The 22,609-nt window shown below is 39.1% G+C and overlaps 2 protein-coding genes across 21 annotated transcripts in view; both read left to right on the forward strand.

The window, feature by feature from the left end:
* The window catches only part of ttn.2 (titin, tandem duplicate 2), a 213,788-nt gene that overhangs the window by 80,445 nt on the left and 110,734 nt on the right, over window positions 1-22,609 (forward strand). For 15 of the 20 annotated variants that reach the window (XM_071472682.1, XM_071472683.1, XM_071472679.1 and 12 more), the window contains 23 exons: window positions 302-358; window positions 999-1,070; window positions 1,367-1,435; window positions 1,591-1,671; window positions 1,869-1,940; window positions 2,254-2,472; window positions 2,681-2,971; window positions 3,324-3,437; window positions 3,731-3,829; window positions 4,419-4,928; window positions 5,850-5,927; window positions 6,124-7,437; window positions 7,779-7,874; window positions 14,785-14,856; window positions 15,164-15,277; window positions 15,393-15,491; window positions 15,997-16,041; window positions 18,703-18,753; window positions 18,894-19,289; window positions 19,384-19,662; window positions 20,061-20,330; window positions 20,443-20,582; window positions 20,701-20,827. In XM_071472682.1, the coding sequence (XP_071328783.1) occupies window positions 302-358; window positions 999-1,070; window positions 1,367-1,435; window positions 1,591-1,671; window positions 1,869-1,940; window positions 2,254-2,472; window positions 2,681-2,971; window positions 3,324-3,437; window positions 3,731-3,829; window positions 4,419-4,928; window positions 5,850-5,927; window positions 6,124-7,437; window positions 7,779-7,874; window positions 14,785-14,856; window positions 15,164-15,277; window positions 15,393-15,491; window positions 15,997-16,041; window positions 18,703-18,753; window positions 18,894-19,289; window positions 19,384-19,662; window positions 20,061-20,330; window positions 20,443-20,582; window positions 20,701-20,827 (4,665 nt within the window). The remainder of the gene's footprint in view (window positions 1-301; window positions 359-998; window positions 1,071-1,366; window positions 1,436-1,590; window positions 1,672-1,868; window positions 1,941-2,253; window positions 2,473-2,680; window positions 2,972-3,323; window positions 3,438-3,730; window positions 3,830-4,418; window positions 4,929-5,849; window positions 5,928-6,123; window positions 7,438-7,778; window positions 7,875-14,784; window positions 14,857-15,163; window positions 15,278-15,392; window positions 15,492-15,996; window positions 16,042-18,702; window positions 18,754-18,893; window positions 19,290-19,383; window positions 19,663-20,060; window positions 20,331-20,442; window positions 20,583-20,700; window positions 20,828-22,609) is intronic. The other 5 variants (XM_071472691.1, XM_071472693.1, XM_071472696.1 and 2 more) reach the window with 3 other exon arrangements.
* Window positions 7,886-14,778, forward strand: LOC139614978 (titin-like). Its single transcript, XM_071472704.1, has one exon. It carries the CDS (start codon window positions 8,113-8,115, stop codon window positions 14,269-14,271), a length of 6,159 nt encoding a protein of 2,052 aa, XP_071328805.1. The 5' UTR covers window positions 7,886-8,112; the 3' UTR covers window positions 14,272-14,778.

Genomic DNA, 22,609 nt, shown 5'->3' on the forward strand with positions numbered 1-22,609 from the left:
CTTCAGTTGTTTCAAACAAAGGCTGAAGCCCTGGATCCCCGTGACCCATCAATCCTACAGCCTTTAGGCGGGAGGCCTGGTCTTTAATGTGTCCATGAAATCAGAGAATGTGTGTTTTAAAAGTGAAAGTGTAGCCAGTAGTTTTAGTCGTATCTCATTTATGGGTTAACTAAAGACGGTGAGACAACAAGACGGTGACTTTGTTAAACTGTGAAATGATGTCATGATTTCATCACCAAGCACAAACTGTTTGCCTCATGTTTGTTATCTTCTGTCACTTTTGTGGTCGTCACACCTACAGTAGAGTATCAGACCTGGACAGAGGAGACAGTAACACAACAGGTGTCCACAACCAAAGGTATCAGATCAGTGTAACCACACATGAAGGACATCTGACTGTTAATACCTGTGTGTTTGAGCCGCTCTTAACCATGGCTCTCTCTTAATGTTTGTCTTCATTTGTGAGATTTATCATTTTTACAGCTTTAGCTTTTTGTGTTGCTTTCTTACCCTTTTTTCTTTCCTTTGTCCTGGGATTGTTCTTTTGTGTTTACTTGATCATAGTGAGCTCTAGTGGTTCTTTAACCACTGTCTAAGGCCAAATGGCTCCTGCTTACCCCGTATAACTTTTCATAAATGCATGTGTGTAGATCATCAGTTATGGTAATCATGTTCCTTTACATTATAGTTAACTTCTAATTGCTTATCGATCAATTAGACTACCATTTGCTTTTTAAGTTTGCATGCCAACAGTATTTTCTGATTCTTGTTATGTCAAACCATGCATGCTGTATACAAGACATGGTTTAAGGTTTGTGTTTTAAAATGAGACAGGGTTTCATGGAGCGCTGATTTTCTTCATCCATTTCTTATGAGCAGTAATTCACCCTTTAACAATGAGAGAAGCTGTGTTTTTATTGCAGTAAAACAGAAATGTTAATGTTTTCTGACAGAGATGATGATCCTGGATGTGTACCTGTGTGTTTTTTTCCCATCAGCTACCAGAGTTCCCATTGAGGAGACAGTGGAGACCAAGAAAGTGGAAATGAGAGAGGAAATCCCAACCAAAGGTACTACAAACGTGAATGTCCTCCTGCTGCAGTTCAGTGCCTTATGCTGCAAAAAATGCAAACTCATTTGTTTGTCTTTCTGCGACTAAAATCTTGAATTGTTTTGTCCTGTTCTGCTTTGTCTTCCCTGTTTTTTATTTCTTTACTCCTTCATTTTTTGGCTGATGATAGACTTGTTATTATGTTATCTACTGAAGATGATTTTTCTCTTGCTGCGCTTCTGCTACGCTGCTCTGCTTCACCTGCAAATGCACAGCATCTTTCTTGTGATGCTAACACAATTGGTGTCTTTTAAGTTCCCAAAGCTGAGAAAAAGCCTGAAGAGAAGCCAACACCATCTATGAAGGAGCCTTCACCACCTAAAGGTACCAACCTTTGATGTTGGCATGTACCTGAATTTATCTCTGGCTTTCCGTGCTTTTACACTTCTAAGATTTAATGTAATTGTGTACACGTGAACTCTCACTCCGTACCCTCCCTTATTGTTTCTATGTTGTGAAATTTCACTGAAATTTTGAAGTAGTGGAGGCCAAAAAGCCAGTGGAGGAAAAGGTTCCTGTAGTTTCAGTCACAGAGAAGAAGGAAGTTCCTGCTCCCAAAGGTACAGATATCTGATATATAATTCTAATACCTTCTAATATCTCTCTACTGAACATCCCCATGTCCTTTTGATAACTATTCTGTTATCATGTCTTTTAACAATTGTACCTGTTCAGATTCAGTTCTTTTCCTCTCATTGTCTTTTTTTAATTTTCTTTGATTTTCTGGTTTATCCTATGTTTGAATGTATCTTAAAAGAACCTGAGGAGGTCAAGAAGCCTGCTGCTGCTCCCTCATTGCCTGCTGAGAAGCCTGGAGTGCCAAAGAAAGGTACTGTTGGTTCCCCCTGTTGTTTAATGTCTTATGAAGAGTCCTCAGTAGGAGCTTACTCACTGCCATGTAGCTTCTCACCTCTTAATGTTTGTCTTATCTTGATTTTATTCTGACTTTAACTTTGCTGTTTGTCCTCTGTAATTGGCGTGGTGTCTGTTCTCCACATGATATTGTCAATAATTTCACTTTATATCACTGTGTGTCTCCCTCTTCAGTCTCATCTCACTCTTTTAAACACCTCTTGATAACTCTTAGATGCTACCATAACTTAATGTTAACAATAACCAATGTCTGTGTTACCTACTTGAAGATGAGCCCAAGCCTCAGGCACCAGTAGAGCCCAAAAAAGTGGCACCTGCAGCCAAGCCTGAACCTGAACCCAAGCCCAAACCAAAAGCAGAACCTGAACCAAAGCCTAAGCCCACACTGGCTCCCAAAGCAGAACCAGAAGCGAAACCTGCGAAGATTGAGCTGGAGCCTGAAGTTAAACCAGTGCCAGTAAAGAAGCAGATGACGCCCCCATCCAAAGGTATTTCCTGCTTTGTTTGGTTGTGTGTGTTGAGTTTTAAAGACTTTCATGACTGTTACAAGTTTAAACGTGAATATCTTTCTCTGTCCTCGGTATTGATATGTCTTTAGTGTGTTTGCTTAGCTTCAAGCATTGAAGCAAATCTTTGACTGTTTGTATGTCCTGACTGTCTTTGTCCATTTCTAAACCAATCTGAATGTTGCTTAAGTCCCTGAAGAACCTGCAAAGCCAATGGTCAAGCCTGAACCAGCAGTAACCAAGCCAGAACCAGAAGCCCAAAAACCAAAGCAAGAACCAGAAAAAACAAAACCAGAAGTTAGTAAACCTGAGCCTCCTGTAACAAAGCCTGAACCAGCCATCACCAAGCCAGAAGCTCCAGTTCCAAAACCAGAACCTGCAGTGGTTCCCAAACCTGAGCCTGAAATGAGAGTGCCAAAACCAGAACCTCCAAAGACCAAACCAGAACCAACACCTGCACCAAAGGAACCTCCAAAGAAAGGTATACAGCATCTCTGGTTGAGATGCAGCTCTGGAGTTTTTCTTGATTTTTGTAACTCATCTGGAGTGATTTTCCATGAATGCTTATTGATCCTTTGTGTCTAGTTTAAATGTTTGTGCAAGCAAACCTCTTATTTCTTTAACCATTGGGGAACCGGATAGCTTTTAATGTATGGCCGATTTTAACTGTGTGTAATGTCTGTGATCGAGTTGGTTTGTCTGTGTGTGTCTCATTATTTAACATCACCAAACATTTTACTCTTTGCTTTGAGCCATAAAACAATAGCAATAGCCTTTTTGACTGTGAATAGTTACACTTTCAAATATCTGACAAATGACGTGTTCTTTTAAAGTACCAGAAACACCAATCAAGAAGGAGGTGGTTGCACCTCCACCACCCCCTACAGTCCCACAAAAGGTGGAGAGAGAGGAAGAAGCACCACAGAAAAAGCCTGTGGCAGCTAAAGGTACCTGAAGCTCAGTAGGCTGTCACTCATTCCAAAGCTCTTCTCACTAAAACTAAAACTCTTACTCTTAAACTCTCTTCAGTTTCTGTGGTGTGTTTGTCTAACGTCTAACCTCTGGCTCACAGAGTTACTGAGATGTTTTCATGGGGCTGCATGTGAGTTTGTCAGTTGTTGTCAGTAGTTTGTCTTGTCTTACACTCGATAGAGTGGTGGGTTTTGTCCATCTCTAACAACACTCTTCAACTCGAATTCATTGTAAGGCTTCTAATGTATGTGAATGGTACTCTTTAAAGTTCCTGTGGAGGAAAAAATACCCGAGCCTGCAAAAGTAACCAGGAAACCAGAACCTGCTGTTGTTCCTCCCAAAGAAGAGCCAGCAAAGACAGAGAAAGGTACTTAACTGTTTCTGATGAAGCCCTGGCTTTGTTAGTTTGTTGTCTTTGTTGTCCTTTTATTCTGTTCTGTCCTTTGAAGTTTTAAACAAGCAGGATTATGTTACTCAAATTATTATGATATATTTAAATATTACTTTCATATTATTTCCACAAAATAAGGATGATTCCTATTGATTTTGGTTACTCCTGGTCCTGTCCTCTGGTGCTATGTCTGGCTAAAATTTCTACTCCCACAAAAATAAAAACATCTTACATCTGGATCACAATAAAATCTCCTGATCTCATTCTTACTCTGCAGAGGGTGAACCCTTAGGATTTAAAGGACTCCATGATCTTTCCCTTTATTATGTTAAAGATATTATCAGGATGTTAAGGGAGGATGTTTTCATAGCCTTATACAAGATACCTTCACATGCCACCCTCTGAGCAAACTAGCAGCACTTCAGCAGCAATTCTGCTTAAAAACCGATAATTTGAGTTAAATTTTCCCTGTTGTGTCTAATGTATCCTTACCTGTGCGCCAGCACATTTTTGTGTTCTTTATAGTCATGTCTTGTGCATGTTTTTGTGTCAAACCCTCTTAAAGCTTTGAAGCCCAAACCTAAACTTGTACCGGAAGAAGTGCCCGAAAAAGTACCTCAGAAGGTGTTTGAAGAGGTAGTTGTGTTGAAGACTGAACTTGAGAACCAGACTGATAAAATACCTGAGACAGTACCAGAGAGACGGCCTCCAGGGAAAACTGATGTGAAGGAAAAGACCCATGAGATGGTCCCAGAGAAAATACTGCCTGAGAGAAAGATGGTGCCAGAAAAGGTTTCAGAAAAACCACTTGAGGAAAAAGTGCCAGAGACGGTTCCTAGTGTGAGGAAGCCTGTGAAAGTTCAAAAGGTGGCAGAGGAAGAGAGGATACCTGAGAAGAAGCCAGTTGAGCAGCTTCCTGTAAAGGTTGATGAAGTAAAACTTGAAAAGGTGTTCAAGAAACAAACAGAGAGGATCTCAGTAGATAAAACAGGTCCTACAAAGACCCCTGATAAAACACCTGAGAAGATGCCTGTAGCTAAACCCAAACAAGAGGCTGAAGAAACTCTTCTTAAAGGTACAGCTGAGGCAGACCTCAACTCCTTCTATCTCTGTATTTTCATGCATGTGAACCATCGGCAACAGTCCACTTACAGCACTTGTTCATCTGCTTCATGGCAGTATATGGGACATATTGCAGCACATCAGTTAGTCAGTTCTATGTTTTGATGTGATTCAGTCATTCTCAGCGAGAATGACACTGTGACAGATTGTACACATTTTGCAACAAATTAGGGACATTGGAATAAAGAGTCTTTAATCACACAAAAAATCTACAAACATGAAATAAAGAACCAAATGCAAGAGCTTGATGAATGAGAGAGGAAATGTACATTTCACCCACATGATTGCAGGAATCTTACAACATAATTTTAGCAGTGTTCAAGAAAGAGACTGAGTTTTTTTCATTCAGAAAATATTTTGTGTACCTTTAAGTAAATAAGCATAAGATACCATCAACTGAATGATCATAAGCTGTTCTCAACACTTGCAGATCCACACCAGGATAGTCAAAAACTTATGCCATGAGACAAAAACTGAAACATATTAGAGCCACATTAGAGTTATGGCTTTAGGACAGTGCAACAGATCTGATTTGACCATGAAATACAAAGAGTTGACAAGTTCCACTGAACAATGAGCAGAAATATTTTTATTTTTTGAGTCTACAGTAGATGTTATGCCTGTCAGTGTATTAACAAATATTCATTACCTGAAATGAAATCACGAGTGCAAATATACAAACTGAGCTGTTGCCACTTCTTCAAAGGGTTTCGTAACATCTTACATCTTTGACATCTTATGCTTGCTTTGTATTGTGTTATTTAATGTGTGCCTGTTATTTCTGTATGTTTGTTAACTGTCTAAATTCCCTTCTTTTAAATAATCTTCTCATCATGCACCATCTTGAATTAAAAACTGATTAATTCTTTACAAGTAATAGAGACTAAGAAGATTGAGAAGATTCAGCACACAGAGGTTGAACAAGAGAAAAAAGTCTCTCCTCCTGAAAAAGGTACAAACCAACTGAAAACACCATGAAGTACTTTAACCCCATCTTAATCTTTAACCAGTGAATTATCACCTTAAACATTAGCCTCTTTATCTCTGTGTTGTCACTTTCTAACACTGCTGATTGTGTTTGTGTTTTGTTGTTCTCTCTTGGCGCCGTCACATGACGCCTGTTCTTCAACATCTCTTAAAACTTACAGCAACTACAAGTCTTATCAAGATTGAGCAAAAGAAAGAAGCTCAGAAAATACAAGAAGTTTATTACGTGACGGAAAAATTGTCTCCCACAGAGGAAATATGGGAACATGAAGAGGTAGTGGAAGAGCATGCTGTGTTGTACAAGGAAAAAGTGCCTCCTGTTGGCAAGACGATAGTATTGTTATCAGAAGTAGATGTCTCAAGTACAAGAGAAAAGCTGGCCCAAAGTGATATAAGTGAGATATCTGTTACTGACACTTCAAAGGGGAAGGAAACCATGGTGACCAAACACAAAGTTGTCCCAAAAACACAGAAAACTATTGCTGTACTTCAGGAAAGTGAATCTGACAAACATAGAGAGGTCATCACTTTGCAGGATGAAAAAACTGAAATTTTTGTCAGAAAGATTGAGTCACCAACAGAGGAAATTATGGATGAGAGGAAAGACAGCACAACAGTCATACACATGCCAGACAAGGAGATTTCTAAACAGGAAACTAGTGTTACAGTCAAACAGGGAAGGGAGATGAGCATCAAAACAGAAAGTGGAGAGAGACACAAGACAGAAAAAACAGAGGAATCTACTTCAACCAAAAAAATAGAGTTAGTGAAAGATGTCCAGTTGGTCACAAAAGGAGATAAAAGCAAACCTTCCCCAATTATTTTCAGCACAGAATTGAGGAAACAAACTGAAAGGTTGAAAATTGAAGGACAGGCTTTGACAGAAGTCACCTATGAGGAATCAGTTGATCATGATGTGGAGATAATATCAGCTACTGTAGAGGGAAAATGCAGTAGAGCTGAGCAAATTACAGAAATTGCAGTTGAGTGCACAGAAGACACAGTTGAAGACAAACCAACAAAAGTTACCCCCACTCAAGTGAGAATAGCAGAGGAGGAAGTGAGTAGAAAGCATGAGACTCGAATTAAACCACCAGTCATTTCTGACTCCAGAAAGGATGAGACCAGTGCATCAGGACAAGTGTCAATAAAGAAACATGAGCTAGCTAAAAAGAAACAAGAGAAGCTAAAATCTTATGAGTCCAAAAAGGAGAAAGTTGCTGAAAAGACAAAATCTGAATTAGAGGGGACTCCAGTGGTAAAACCAGAAGTGTCAGTAACAGATATCGACCTTAAGAAGCCAAAAGTGATCAAACAAGAAACTGAGACAAAAACTGAAGCAGAACACAAGAAAAAAGAGGAATCCAAAGACATCCATCCTCAGAGAGTTGATACTGAAAAGATAAAAGAAGACACGAAACCTTCAATCTCTTCAAAACCAGAGAAGAGGATTTCCTCAAAAACAGCTGCCAGAGGTACAGCATTCAAATCTAACATGACCATCTTCATCTTTAACTTTTTCATGTCTCTGTGTTTGGTTGCAATCTTTGCTCTTTTTTATCCAAACTTTGGGCAACCACCCAGGGCCATCATTTCAACCTCAGTCCACCATCAACCAGTTTGTCTCTTTTCACCTCATTTGTGAATGCCTCTCCATAACACATTTCCCTGTTCATTGTGTTCCCTACATCACTTTTTTATTAGTTTGTTTTTCTTTTTTATAAAGGGGTTCTTTTTTCTATCTCTTTGTGGTTTTAAGTCTATTTTTCTTCCTGTGTTTTTCTCTTTTAAATATTAATATCTTATGTTAAACAAGAAACAGAGGCCAAGGCTGAGACCATTCCCACAACCATTCATGCCACTTTGTCTCCTGAAGCACAAGTCGAGATAAGAGGAAAAACACCAGATAGAGGTACAATCATATTTACCTCTATTTGTCAGCTCTTATTACTTTCTTATTATCTCAATGTTTGTCTTGTTTAACTCCAAATGTTTGTGTCTGTGTTTTTGTTTTTTTCCCCTAATCTCTTGGCACCGCTACATGGTGCTTTGTCTTCACACCTATTAAACTCTTCTGTCCTCAAGGGGCAATCACTGGTCTTTCAAAGGCTGAAATAAGAGAAGGATCTCAGAAGATCTCGAAACTTTTCATGTCAGAGGAAGCATCCTCTGCAGAGAAGGTCAAAGATAGAGAAGAGGTTGAAGAAAAAGCTAAACTGCACCACAAGGAAAAAGAAGAAATTCTGGGCAAAAGTATTAAATCTGTGCCACAAGAAGGGATTTTAAGTATGATGCAAGAACCTGATAAGGTGTCTGAAATAAGTAGTGACATATCTGTTATTGATGGTTTAAAGACACAGGGCCTTAAAATGGGACTCCTCCCAAAAACTAAAGAGAAGGTCATCATGACAGGAAATGAATCTAAGAAGAAAAAACTTGTGGCAGTTCAGGATGAATATACTGAACAAAAATCTCAAGTTGAAGAGTTTTCTATCCAAATTCGAAGCATAGAATTGAAAGACATTAAAAAAGAACATAAGGAAGCCTCTCAAAGTAGTGACACAAAATTTGAGAGTCCAGAGTCAGTTTGTGTTAAAGGTGTTCCTGATCAAAAACAGGTAATTGGACCTCAATACGTGACTTTTAAGGCCGACTCTGAAGAGAAGGAAGATATTTTCACACAAGGGCTCAAAGATAAATCTAAATTATTAGTTAGAAAACCTGAGTTACACAGCATGACAGATAGTAAGCCTTTAGAAAAGGCTGGTATCCATTACAGATTAAAACAAGCTGACCAAGAAGAGAATCCTTTAGAGGCTGAAAATATTGAAATGTCCTTAAAGATACAAGCAACTGATTCTTCAGAGCTTGTTCAACTAAGAGAAATGGTGTCTTCCACACCTAGAAGAATAGAGTCTGAGGAAGCAGAGGAACAGCTGTATGCTACTGAGAATATCCGGTCAAAGACAGAAATAACTGGGGAACCTAAGACTGCCAAACAGACAGTCACACAAGAGATAGATTCACAATCCAAGCAAAGTGTATTGGTTCAAACAGAGGACAAACCTTTGGAAAATGTGTCATTGGAGGAAGACATTTCTGAAAGATTCACGAGAACTGATGAGCATAGTAGTGAAGGTGTAGGACTAACTGAGAAATTACAAAAGCCAAAAGAGGTTTATAAGATGAAAATGCAACCATCAAAACAAAAAGAACAGATTGTAGAAAACATGGATGAGTTTCATAGTTTTCAATTGAGGGCAGTCACTGTAAAAGACCAAAACATGAAACATGAGGACAAACTCCCTATAGTTGCTAAAACTGAAAAGCAGAAAATGATAAAACAGGACCGGACTCAAAGCAGAACATCAGTTGTAGATTTGACAGAAGCAACATCTGAAGAATTACTGACAGAAAAAATACAGAAGCTAGCCAAACCTGAAGAGGCTCCTGTTGAGTCAGTACAATCAAACCTTGCCAAAGTTAAAGATGAATATTCTAAAGTTACGCTGATTGAAGAGAATAAACCAGGACTAAGAAAAACCCAAAATAAAATCCTCGTAACAGAAGAGTTATCAACAAAAGAAAGATGTCTGATGACAGCCAGCCAGTCGGAATCTCCAAAAGAACCACAACAGAAACTTACCGAACCTAAACAGATGATAATTGAACAAGACCAGCAAAATGTCAGTGCAGTTAAAGACAAAACTTTTATAATTACTCCACTTAAAGAAAAGAAAACAACACAGCAACAAATTGAAAGAAAGGATTCACTTACGTCTGTAATGGAGGAGACTTTAGAATTAGAAGTACCTCCTGAAAAACATGCAGAAGTCAAAGACACTGAATGTACAGCAGTTGATAAGGTAATTGATGGGTTAGAGGATATATTACAGAAAAAAACAATATCCCTGAAGAAGAGAAGACAGAAGTTAGCCAAAACTAGAGAGGTTGCAGGCAAACAAATCCCACCAAAATGTGTCACTTTTGAGGATAAAACTGAAAATGTGACTCAAATTAAAGGTGATACACATGAAAAAATTGAATTTGCAGTAGTTGATGAGGAAATTCTTGTGACAGACAGCATTCCCTCAAATAACTCAATATCAGAAAAGGAGAGGCAACAAATGTTAGTCAAAACTCAAGAAGCTGAAGATGAACAAAAAGATGGCACACCAAAAACACAGGAACAGCAAATTAAAAGAAAAGTCTCTTTGGCACCTGAGGTTGAGCACAGTGTAACATATGCTGAATCTTTGGAGGGAGACACTCAAGAAAAACTTTGTAGAACTCAAAAAACAGGAAATGAGGGAATTCCTAAGTGTCAGACTTGCTTATCGAAGGAAGAAACATCAGAGATAAAGAGATTACAAAAAGTACCAAAGACAGGAAATGAAATAGACAAAAAATTCCAGTCAGTGGTTGTCTCATTTAAACATAAAAAAGGCCAAACACCTCTGACTGAAGAGAGGAAGACAAAGCAAGACAAGGAGCAATTAATAAGGGTATATGCTGTGAAGGAAATGGGGTCAGAAGAACCAGTCAAATATGATATATTAGAGGCTGTTTGTCATGAGAAAGATGAAGCTCAAAAAGACAAAACACCAAAGTCTGCCAATCCTAAAAAGATTACAGTTGAAGAAGTCCAGGCCAGGACGGTTGCAGTAACAGATGAATACAGTAGTGTTACATCTTTTAAACCAGTTGAACCAGAAGAAGTCGAAAGAATTACTTCAGGAGTACCTCAATGGACAAGGCAGCTAATGGAAGAGGCAACTGAAAAACAGATGTCCGATAATCTGGTCAAAGACATTACTTTCAGAAAAGAAAAAGACATTACAGATAAAGACATCAGGTCTGACTTAGTCCCAGTGAAAAGTAAAATAGACAAAGTGGCTCACATTGAAAAGAAGACCCTGAAAAGACAGGAAAGCATTGACAGCATGGCCTCAGAGGAAACTGAGACTGAAGTAACCTATGCACAGTATTTGGTAGAATATGATTCTCCTAAAAAATGTGCTGGAGCTTTTATTGATAAAGAAACAGAAAAGGGAGACATGAATCAATTTGAATCCATTCCTCAAAAGAAAGAAATTTCACCCACCCCGAGAGAAAAGAAGTCAGCAATGATCATAGATGAATTTCAGTCAATAGGAGATACAAAAAAAGACAAAACAGTTAAATTTGTTCCTCTTCAAGAGAAGAAAATGAGGCAGGAGCAAACTGAAACAAAGGCAAAAATTACACCTGAGATGGAAGTAAAAGAGAAGAAAACAGATGACATTCCCCAACAAAAAGGCTTAGCCCAGAAATTAGTTGAAATCCACAAGATAACAGTTAAAGATGAAACTGGCCAAATCGCTTTGAGAAAATCAGGACTGAGAGAGCAATTTGAAAGAAAGGCTTCAGTTACAGCTCAGCAAGAAAAACCATATGAAGACGGAATGGCGGGAGAGATCCATTCTAAGACAGTATCAGTTAAAAATGAATATGGTAGTGTTACTCCATTTGAAATATTAGGAAAAAAACAGGAACTAGTTGAGAGAAGAATTTTAGAGGCACCCTTGATGGGTGTTGCATCTGAAAAATCTCAGATTGTAAAAGATGGAGAAACTATTTCAGAACATACTTTCAAACATACTACTGTTAAACAAGTGAAGACCAAGGACAACAAAGATAAACCAGAGAAAACTGAAGCTAAAAGAGAGGTTTCAGTAGGCACCGAGCCAGATATAGCTGAACAGACTTTGGTAGAGAAACTTACTGTAATGGACATGATGACCACAGTGTCAGCTATTCAAGAGATGAAAAGCAGACAGAAACTACCTCAAAGAAAGACAACAGTTTCTCCTGTAATGGTAACGAAGGGATCAAATTCCCAAACAGAAAACATCCAAAGTTTGGGCAGAAATACAAAAATTCCTCTTGAGGAAGTGCAATCCAAGACAGTCGTAATACAGCATGAATATGGTTGTGTTACTCCATTTAAAGTAACAGAAACAAAACAAGAACAAGTTGAAAAAAAGTCTTCAGTGGCAACTGTGATGGAGCTTGCATCTGAAAGAATTCAGATGGTGAAAGATGGAGATGGTAAATCAGGCACTCTCAAACAGTATACCACACCTGATGAGTTGGTGAAAGATATAACATCAGTAAAAAAGGATATTTATGAAATGGATGATGTTTCATCAAAGACAATGGAGTCTAGTCACAAAGACATTATAATTGAGCAAGTCAAGTCAAAAGTACACACAGCTAAAGATAACACAGAGAAGGTTATGCCCATTAGAGAGAAATTACTTGAAAGATACAAACAAATTGAAAGAACTGCCTCAGTAACATCCAAACCAGAGGTAAAATGTCAGCATTCTTCAGAAGAGCAAGGAGCTACAGAAAAACTTACAGTTGAAGAAATAAAACATAGCCAAAAGCAAACTGAAAAAAAGACAGCCGTTACACCTGTAACAGGGTTGACAGACATAGAGATTAAAAACATTCAGTCAAAGGAAACAAAATTCGTAAAAGCGAAAGGACAGAGATTGGACAAAGGTACAAAAATGTATGATGAAGTGCAGTCCAAGACAGTTGCCGTTAAAAATGAATATGGTAGTATTACTCCATTTGAAGTAACAGAAACAAAACATGAACAAGCAGAGAGAACAATTTCAGTTGCACCTGTGATGGAGGTTGCATCTGAAAAACATCTCATAGTTAAAGATGGAGATTTTAAATCAGATACTCTCCAAAGATTTATTATACCTGACAAACTAGTAAAACACATTGCATCAAAGAAAGAGGATGTTTATGAATCCAGTGAGGGTTTAAGCATAAAACATTTACAAAATCTGAAGTCGTCCAAGGAAAGCATTGAAATCTTAGCTGAAAAACCAGATATTACAGATGAAGATATTAATTTAAAAGAAGTTACAAGTAAATTTACAACTGACAAAATGGCATTTGTGGGCGATACAATACCAACAAAGCAGACACAAACTCAACAAATGGCAAAAATGACAGCTGTTATACACCAAAAGGAGAAAGGAGAAGACACAACTGCAAGCGCAGTTGTGTCTTCAGATGGTATTTCTTTAGAAAAAGAAGAATCAACAATAGATAACAGGCAGACATTAGATCAAACCAAAGAGATTAAATTGCAAGAAAGCATGTCGAACGTTGAAATATTTGGTGACAAAACTACTAAAGGTACTCCACTGGAAAAATATACAACCACAGCAGAGTCCACTGCTGAAGAATTACTGCAAGGTCAAGATACTTTAGAAAAATACACCAGAATTGTAGAAGTTGATAGGGATAATCAAATAGAGATTCCAAAACAGACCTTAGATGAAAGTAATAAATTTCAAATTACTGTAGAAGAAATTCAGCCAAAGATGGTCACAGCTACAGTTAATCCTATTCAAGGAACAAAAATGAAGCTGGAACACACTGAAAACAAAGCTGCGGTAATGCCTACAATTGAGGTGACGTCTAAAGCAGATGGTAGACCAGAAAAGTATGTTCTCAGAACAGACAGAATCACAACCAAACAGGAAATTAGAACAAATATGTCAGATAAATTTGAGATTAAAGATAAAGATGAATGGCCAAAAAGTGTCACTATTGAGGATGAAGCTGCAAAAGTTAGTTCCATAGAAGGAATGAAGGGTCAGAAACAAATTGAAAGACAATCCACAGTTGCATGTCTGTTGGGGACAAAAGTGTCATTAGTTGAGCAGGATGCTTTAGAAAGACAACTGAAATTACCTAAACCCAAGGAAATCAAAACTGAAACAGTGATAGGGGAAGGCAAAATTGTCAAAGATTTTCATGACAAAGAAAAATCTGACATAAAAACCATTGAGCAAGAACAAATTAAAGTTGAGCCATTAGTTACACTCATGAAAAGAAGTAAGGAAATGTATCAATCCCAAGATATTTCAAAAAACAATATACCTATGACAACGGAGTCATTAGATGATATTAATGTCATACCTTGGCATAAGCCCAGAGTCAGAGAACCCTCAGTAACAGATACAAAGAAGCCAAACATGGCTGAGAAAAAGACAGTTCACTACAAAATAGATGCTCCAGAATCTGGGGAAAGTGCCACAGAGAAATGGGAATCCGGAGTTGAACAGTCCTGTCCGGAGGCACCTGTCCAGTACATGCCTCCTCAGGAAGTTGAAACCATAACCAGAAAGGAGGGAGAAGTTGAAGGGCCTCAGTCCTTCATAGAAACAAGGGTTTTGTCTTTGGAACCAGAAGGGAAAGAAAATGCCTCCCTTCAAGAATCCTTCAGAGGTATATAGGGAAAAATTTACTTTGTCACCGAGCACGTGTTTTTGATCTGAGCACCAAACATTGTTGTACACCCCTGCTTCATCATCCACTATAAGATTTATCAGATTCATACCTCTTTGTCATCATCATTTTAAGAGAATATCCATGCCATATCACCCATTTTGTTTGGACACAAACTGTATTCTTGCTGATTGTGAGGAACCGCCATGCTGTCGACTGAGACAGACTCTTTTTTGGTTTCTTATCATCTGATTTCTAAACTGCCACAATTCTATATTGTATGCTGGGTTTTTCTAATTGTTTTTTCTAATTCTGTTTGTTGTGACCATTATGTATGTATCAAGACAAAGTGTGCTTGTGAGGTGATTTTTGTGGAGATTTTTTTTGGAAATTTTTTCTGTCTTAAAATTTGTCTTTCATGTTTTCATTGTAGGATTTCTTTGTAATTTGTCTTTGCACGGTTCAGTGCTCACCCCATCAATCTTAGCAAGGTCCTGATTGTCATACAATTTCTTTCCAAGTTCCTGTGAAGGAGAAAGAGTCACCACCACAAGTCAAAGAACCACTGGTACAGCCACCTCCTCCTCAAAAAGGTATTCAACTTCTCTTTTAAATGTGTTTTTGTGTTTACATCTGTGTGTTTCTGTGGGAGGGTTCTCTTAAGACATTCTAAAAGAATGTCACTCTTGTCAGTCTTTGTAACTGTATCCTGAAGAAACCAACAAATTACTCAAGTCACTGAAGAGAATTAAATACTATGGAAAGAAAAGAAGCAGGGCAATTAAAAACATGAACCAGTATTGTGAGCTTTAGCTATAATTTTGACAAGCTATAAGAGCTACCATGGAATGTCTGCATAATTTTTTTTTGTTGAATTCCTCATATACCTTGTACTTTAAGAGAGCAAACTGCAGGCTGCTGTAAAAGTTCAAGAAGCTGCAAAACAGCCCGAGGTCACTGACAAAGCAAAGAAACTGGAGAAGAGAATTACTCCACTAGAGGAAACTAAGCTAGGTATCCAGACAGTATTTCCTAACAATTTCTTATCAATACCTTGTGTGCTTTTTGAAAGACAATGTGTTTTGGTAATTCATTACAATACTTCAATTCCTCTTTTTTATACTTGAAGTGACCATACCACAGCCTGTTGTGAAGGCTGAGGAAGCTACCAAGACAGTTGCGGAAGAAGAAAAAACAATCATGGTAGAAAAGATTGCTCCTGAGACAGGTAGAGGTATTTAAAGGACTAAGAAAGAATACAATTTGTTGGAGCTATTTTCACTCCCTCTCATCTTTTTAACATCTTTTTTCATCACTGCAAATGTTGACTGTATAAAAACACACTTGTGTGTCTTCACTGTTTTTGTTGACTACATTTTTGATGTTGTGTGTCCTGTTTTTTGGTCATTAGTTTATTGACTTTGAATCCAACAAATGCATGCCAAATTTGTCTTCGGACACAATTAACTTCATTTCACCTCTTTATCTTTGCTTATGATGCTATTTTTCTTGTTATTCAACTAAATGATGTGATACTGGACTACTTGGCATCTCAATCACAAAGTTATCACCTGTCATCCACATTTTGTATGAAACCATTTACTATCTCTAAATGTTTGATGACAAATCTCACAGCTTCTTAAGATCTTCCAATTTTTAAACCAGTGAAATTGCTATTCATGACCGATTACATGGCCTAATAAACAACTTTCTGAACTATACCTCTGTATTAGATGAAACCAAGGGACCCATCCAAGCACCAGGAGGAGTCAAGAAAGGTAGGAGCACTCACTTTATCTGCACACAATGAACAGCACCAGGACTTGCAGGCTATAAAATCTATTTCTGTTACAGCACATCAAATCTAAAAACTACACCAGTTGAGTTTAAAATAATCAATTGCACATTTTGGGACAGTAAATGACCCAAGAAAATCAATGAGTTGATCACTACTCTGTTTGGCTCATTACACATATATCAAAATAAGCTTTCTGCAGAACAATTTTAAATAATTTTAAACACATATACACATATATTTTCCCATAATAAGTGTTTTCTGTGAACATTGTTTTGTTTTTGTCCTCTTGTACATCTGTTTTGACTGTTGTCACATCTTCTGAAGTTGTTTTTCAATTAGGTTTTAAAAAACAATTATTGAGGATTTTTTAAGATTTTTTTTCCTCTGTATTTTTGTATTTGTCTTGTTCATTTTCTCAGTATTAAGTATGTGTGTTTGTTTGTACATATTGTCATGTGACATAAGTGTCAGTAAGTAATGTCAAAACTTTGCTGCCTCAGAAATGGTACTGCTCAAAAAAGCTAAAATTCAGTTGGAAGAACATGGAACATTTGAGATTCCGTCCTTGAGGAAAACAACCAGAGTAATGCGGGAAGTGGAAGAGGAACAGGAGATTATTAAACTGAAGAAGATTCCATCAGTTCCAACCAAAGAGGCTGTCGAAGAGGAAAAGCCTCAGAAGGTCACCAAGACCACTGTGTTCAGTGTTGAGGAGATGGTGCACAAGGAAGAGACTATTGAGATGTCAGTCCACACCAGGAGTACTGTGGAGGAGATGAAGCCTCGAGAGAGAGCAGATGTGGTGAAAAAACCAGAAGTTATTAAACCTAAAGAAAAGGCAGAAGCAGAGACTCCTAAAGATGCATGGACTCGTCAGAAACCCATCCCAAAAGATGAGAAACCAGAAGAAAAGATTTCTCTTAAGAAAACTCCTGGGGCACCAAAGGAAGAGGAACCTGTGCCACCTAGTGCGGCCTTGAAGAAAGTTAAAAAATTGCCATTAGATGAAGTGGAGCCAGAGGTCATCAAATTAAAACCATTTGAAAAGCCTGTTAAAACAGCAGAGGAGCCAGAGAAAGATAAAACAGAGAGGCCAGAAAGGGACACTGTGTCTTTCCAGAGAGGAGAGAGGATGCCCAGAGAGGTAGAAACCAAAGAACCTCCCAGAAAAACTGAGAAAGCACCGCCAGAGGTAAAGGAGCCACCAGCCAAGGTGTCAAAGCCATTAGATAAAAAGAAAACTCCAGAGAAAGAGCCAGATGAGGTTAAAACTCCCTCCAAGGTGAAGAAAATCCCAAATCAGGAACAAGAGATGGAAAGCATCAAGCTGAAGCCCTTTTCCAGACCTTCCAAAGACGATGCGCAGCTTGAGAAGAAACCAGCAGAGGAGAAAGAGAGGAAGCCAACTGATGACCTGCAACGTCATCGCAGAAGTCCAGATGAAAAACCAAAAGTACGAGAGCCAGAGGCTAAGCCAAAGAAACATCAGTCCCCAGTGGCTCCAGAGAAGAAGCCAGAGAAGTCAAAGGACTTAGAGGCAGTTCCAGTGGAGAAGACGATGTCTCCTGTGCCAGCTTTTATTAAGAAAATCGAGAAGGCTCCTGAGGAACCCAAACCTCTGCAGCTGAAGAAGGGAATCACACCCAAGGCAAAAGAGGAGAAGGAAGAAGTTGCTCTGAAGCCTGTGGAGCAGCTCAAGAAGGTTGAGCTGAAAAAGACACCATCTCCTAAAGTTGAAAAGCTAAAAGAAGCAGAGGTGGTCCCTGTTGAGAGGAAGCCAAGTGTCGATAAACTCAAAAAGGTTCCTAAAACTGTTTCACCAAAAGATTCTATTGAAGCTGTGACTCTAAGAAAGGTCCCAAAGAAGCCGTCACCAGAAGAGGAAAAGAGTGCAGAGCCAGCAAAACCTGGTAAAGGGAAGGTTCCCCTGGTGAAGGAGATCGCCACCCAGCCAGAGGAGGAGGTATTTGAAGAGGAGCTTGAAGCCGAGGGAGAGGCAGAGCAGGAGGAAGAAGAGGCCTGGGGCTGGGAGGTGGGTCCCAGTGAGAGTTATGGCTCAGAGGACTGGGAAGGTGAAGCAGAAGAAGGTGCTCTGGAGGTTCCAGGGGTGACCAGGAGAGGTGAGATGGTGGTGGCCCCAACTTGTTGGGTGACAACTGAGAAAAACCCTACCTTCATGCCCTGATTAATCTCTACCCATTACCACCATCATGCCTCCATCTAAATCGTCTTTACCCCACCATATCTTAAGTGTGATGTGATATATGCCATCTCTTTCTCATGTTTCCTTTTGTTAATTATCATTTTGTTTGTCAGATTGTCTGGTCATATTCATTGCTTTCTTTCATTTCTGTCATGTCATTTGTGTGTCTGCCATTTCCATATCACACCATTCTCATCATTCTCTCATGTGTTCTCCGCACTCGTGTCATCTTTACATTTGATTGTTATTCCATCCCTTGATAGTGTGAAAGCTTCCTCACTGTAAAATTGAAATTATGCATTATTCATCATTGTGTTTTGTGTTTTCATAAATTTACCATCACATCACCTCATATTACATACCTCCTGGCCATGGCATGTTTATAAAGACACTGATTACATTTTGTGCAGAAAATTTATTTTCATTGTTTCTGAACAGAGGGACAACCAGCAGAGGAGGCAGGAAGAGGTAGAGGTAGAGGGCTGAAACGTAAGTCTGTTGTACTAAGAAACTTTTGAACTGTGCTTGTGAATTCTCAGCAAAAAAACCTGAATATGTTCTTCATTCTGGTGATGCCACAGAATCTTTGAAATTTAAATCTGAATTGATCATTTTCAATGGTATTTCAGCCAAGCAGACCCCATCCCCTGGAGAAGGCAGGGGCCGGGGCCTGAAGCCTGGTGGAAAAGGCCCATCACCTCCAGAGGAACCCTTCGCAGGATTCAAGCTCAAAGCTGTTCCTCTGAAGTTCATCAAGAAACTTCAGGATATTGTGTTAAAGGAAGCCGAGTCTATTGGCTCGTCTGCTGTTTTTGAGTGTGAGGTCTCACCTTCCACTGCCATCACTTCATGGATGAAAGATGGTAGTAACCTGCGTGAGAGTCCCAAGCACAAGTTCACTTCTGATGGCAAGGATCGCAAATTGAACATTATTGATGTCCAGCTGTCCGACACTGGTGAATACACCTGTGTGGCCAAAAACGCTGGCAAGGAAATATCATGCACAGCCAAGCTCATTGTTGAAGGTATTCCTCTTTCTGCCTTAAAAATCTCACCACAATCTCTTAAAATCCCACTAGCTAGTGTCAAATTGCTCGTTTCCTTTTTATCTCCTCACAGAGCTACCTGTTAAATGGATCAAAGAGCTGGAGGAGGAGACTTCAGCTCTTAAGGGTCAGCCTGTGTACATGACCTGTGAGTTGAACAAAGAGAGAGATGTGGTGTGGAAGAAGAATGGCGAAGTCCTGAAGAAAAAGGCGAACAAGATTCAGATCAATATCATTGGTATGCAGCACGCTGTGACCATCCAGAACTCCGCAGAGGAGGATGCTGGATCCTACTCATGTGAAGTGGCTGGCCAGGAGGATGTCAAGACTACAACAAGTGTCAAAGTGATTGGTAAGAAAAAGAGATAATTGCACATGTCCCTAAATACAGAAACAATACACAATAGTGTTGATCTCTAAGGAATTTACAGTGGAATGTATAAGGGCAGGAATGGAGGTCGTAATACCTCAGGGTACCATGTTTGGCCCATTCTTGTTTTTTGGTTACCATAAGACAAGTCATTCAGAAACAAATAATTTTTATTTGTTCTAATGACATGCAACTATATCTTTAGATTGTTCTGCAACATCGTGTGCAGTTCAAAAGTAGATGTTAACAAATGCCTTGCACTTTGGAATTCCTCCTTAAGCATTACTTCAGAATGCAGAAATCTGTGAAAACCACTTGAGATTAGATAAATTAAACTAAGATTGAGCCCATTTTGCATCTGTAATGTTTAACTCCAACAGAAATTATCAAAGACTGGATTGTGAAACCACTGAGAGACCAGCATGTGAAACCGAAGGCTGCTGCTACATTTAAATGTGAGCTGTTCAAGGACACTCCCAACTGGAAATGGCTCAAAGGAGAGAATGAGATCACTCCTTCTGACAAGATTGAGATCAAGAAGGAAGGAAAGGAGTTGACACTCACTATCAAGAATTGTCAGCCTGATGACGTAGCAGAATATGCCATGGAGGTGGAGGGACGCATCTACACTGCCAAGCTAACACTAGGAGGTTTATCTGTCTGCTTACTTACCTTCCTTTCAACTTGAACCCCTCAAATACTTTACCTAGCTTTTTATCATTTGGTTGATATTCATGAGTACTAATTGAACCTCCTTCTCAGAGCGGGAGGCTGAGATCCTGAAGCCTTTGGCCAGCGTTGAGGTGACTGAGAAGGAGGATGCCACATTTGAGACAGAGATCTCTGAGGACGATGTTCCAGGGGAATGGAAGCTCAAAGGAGAGGTTTTGACCAGATCCCCGGTAAGACTGGATGGACTTGTTTTTAAGTGCCACTTAAGTCTTGCTGCTTGCATTTCCACATTTGCATGTTAGTTTTCAGTACTTTCTCTATATAAATGTAATGTAATGTATTCATCAGACGTGCGACATCCAGATGGAGGGTACAGTACGTAGGCTCACCTTGAAAAATTGCCAACTGGATCAGGCCGGAGAAGTGTCCTACCAGGCTCTGAATGCTTTAACCAGCGCAATGCTCAATGTCAAAGGTAAGATGTATTCCTGGATATATGGGATTGGAATTACAGTGTAATGTGGTTTTAGGATATTAGCTGTAAAAATAAAGGCGTAAGGTCCATGAGCAATAAAATAAAGCTTTATGGCACATGAAAGTGGACCTTAAATCTTTATTTAATAGGTTTGAGGAGTGGAATTCATTATTTGCACCATTCTTTGAGACTTTGTGCCGTCCAGGGAAGACAAAAATGAATTTAGACATGGGATCCCAACTATTTTCAGTGGTCAAAACTGTGTCCTGTATTTGTTCTGTCTGTTGTTCTGTCAGATTTGACAAATGTATGATAATGTCTGTAGTGATTTCAGCCTACAGTACATTCATACCGTCTGTGGTTAAGTGTGGTTAAGTTCAGTGGCCAGTTATTTAGTTACACCAACACCATGTTCATGAATGGGTCACTCTACTAGACATGAAATCACATTGCCTTAGTTTTACCAAAAATAATACAGTTTAGCAACAGTTTGATTTAATATTAGAATAGCAGAAAATGGTCGATTTTCCCCAGTAGTCACAAGCTGAAGGTAACTGGTGAGGACTTGATCAAAGCAAGAAGCAACAGAAGAGCGGCCCAGAGAATGAAGATTCTTCGGATTTTGATAAAACCATTGTCAGAATTTGATGCCAACTTGACATCAAATTTGGCAAATGTGTCAAACATAAAGAAGCCAACAAGACCAACCAGAAACCAACAAAGAAGCCAATAAGATAACATTGCTTGGTGACAGCATTTAAGCCCTCATCACATGGAATCCTTCAACGCAATGCATCTTAAACAATGGGGAAGCAATGTGATGTCCTTTTGCTTAGATGACCTGCACAACCTGAAGATGTCTCCAACATGTTTTTGTGGGATAAGTGAACTTTATTATAGTTGGAAACAAGCAATAGCATAATGTTTTCACAAATACTCCATGCCCCCTTATATCCTCGTGGTAATAACTCTGTAAACTTCTGGAGCCCTATATGGGTACAACCCACTACAGTGTACAAGGGTGTGCTGGCCATTGGCTATAGACTGTTGTGCTGTTGTTGTGTTTTGTTTGTGTGTTTGTTTGTGTTGTTGATGTACTGTACCTGTGTCATCTTTTAACCCAGAAATCGAAATGGACTTTGTTGTCCCACTGAAAGATGTTTCTGTGCCTGAAAAGAAACAGGCTAAGTTTGAATGCACCATCACGAAGGATGTCTCTAAGGTCATGTGGTATAGAGGGGCTGACATCATCACCCCTGACCAAAAGTATGACATCATTGATGATGGAAAGAAGCATATGCTGATCATAAACTGCTGTGAGTTTGATGATGAGGACGAATATACGATTGAGGTTTTGGGCAAAACTTCAACAGCTAGACTCACAGTGGAGGGTAAGTGTTGGACCACCAATACTGGGCATAACTAGCAGAACCTATATGACTATTCATTGAGTTGGTTGCCTCCTCATGCAAGCTAACTCATGAACATGCTTTATTAATACACTTATAGGTATCAGGCTCAAATTTATCTCACCAATAAAGGACCAAACTGTAAAAGAAGGCAAAACTGCTCGTTTTGAACTGGAACTCTCACATGAGAACATCCCCGTCACCTGGTACAGGAACGACGTCAAAATTCATCCAAGCAGAACAGTGGTCACCCAAGTGGACGGAAAGAAACATGTTCTAGAAATAAGGGAGGTGACTCTAGATGATACATGCCAGATTAAGGCTGAGGCCAAAGGAATTCCTTCCATGGCCAACCTGACAGTCATAGGTAAAC

The sequence above is a fragment of the Trachinotus anak genome, unplaced genomic scaffold (assembly GCF_046630095.1).
Source record: "Trachinotus anak isolate AG129_WGS33_773 ecotype Australia unplaced genomic scaffold, CSIRO_AGI_Tana_v1 ptg000039l, whole genome shotgun sequence".
NCBI lineage: Eukaryota > Metazoa > Chordata > Actinopteri > Carangiformes > Carangidae > Trachinotus > Trachinotus anak.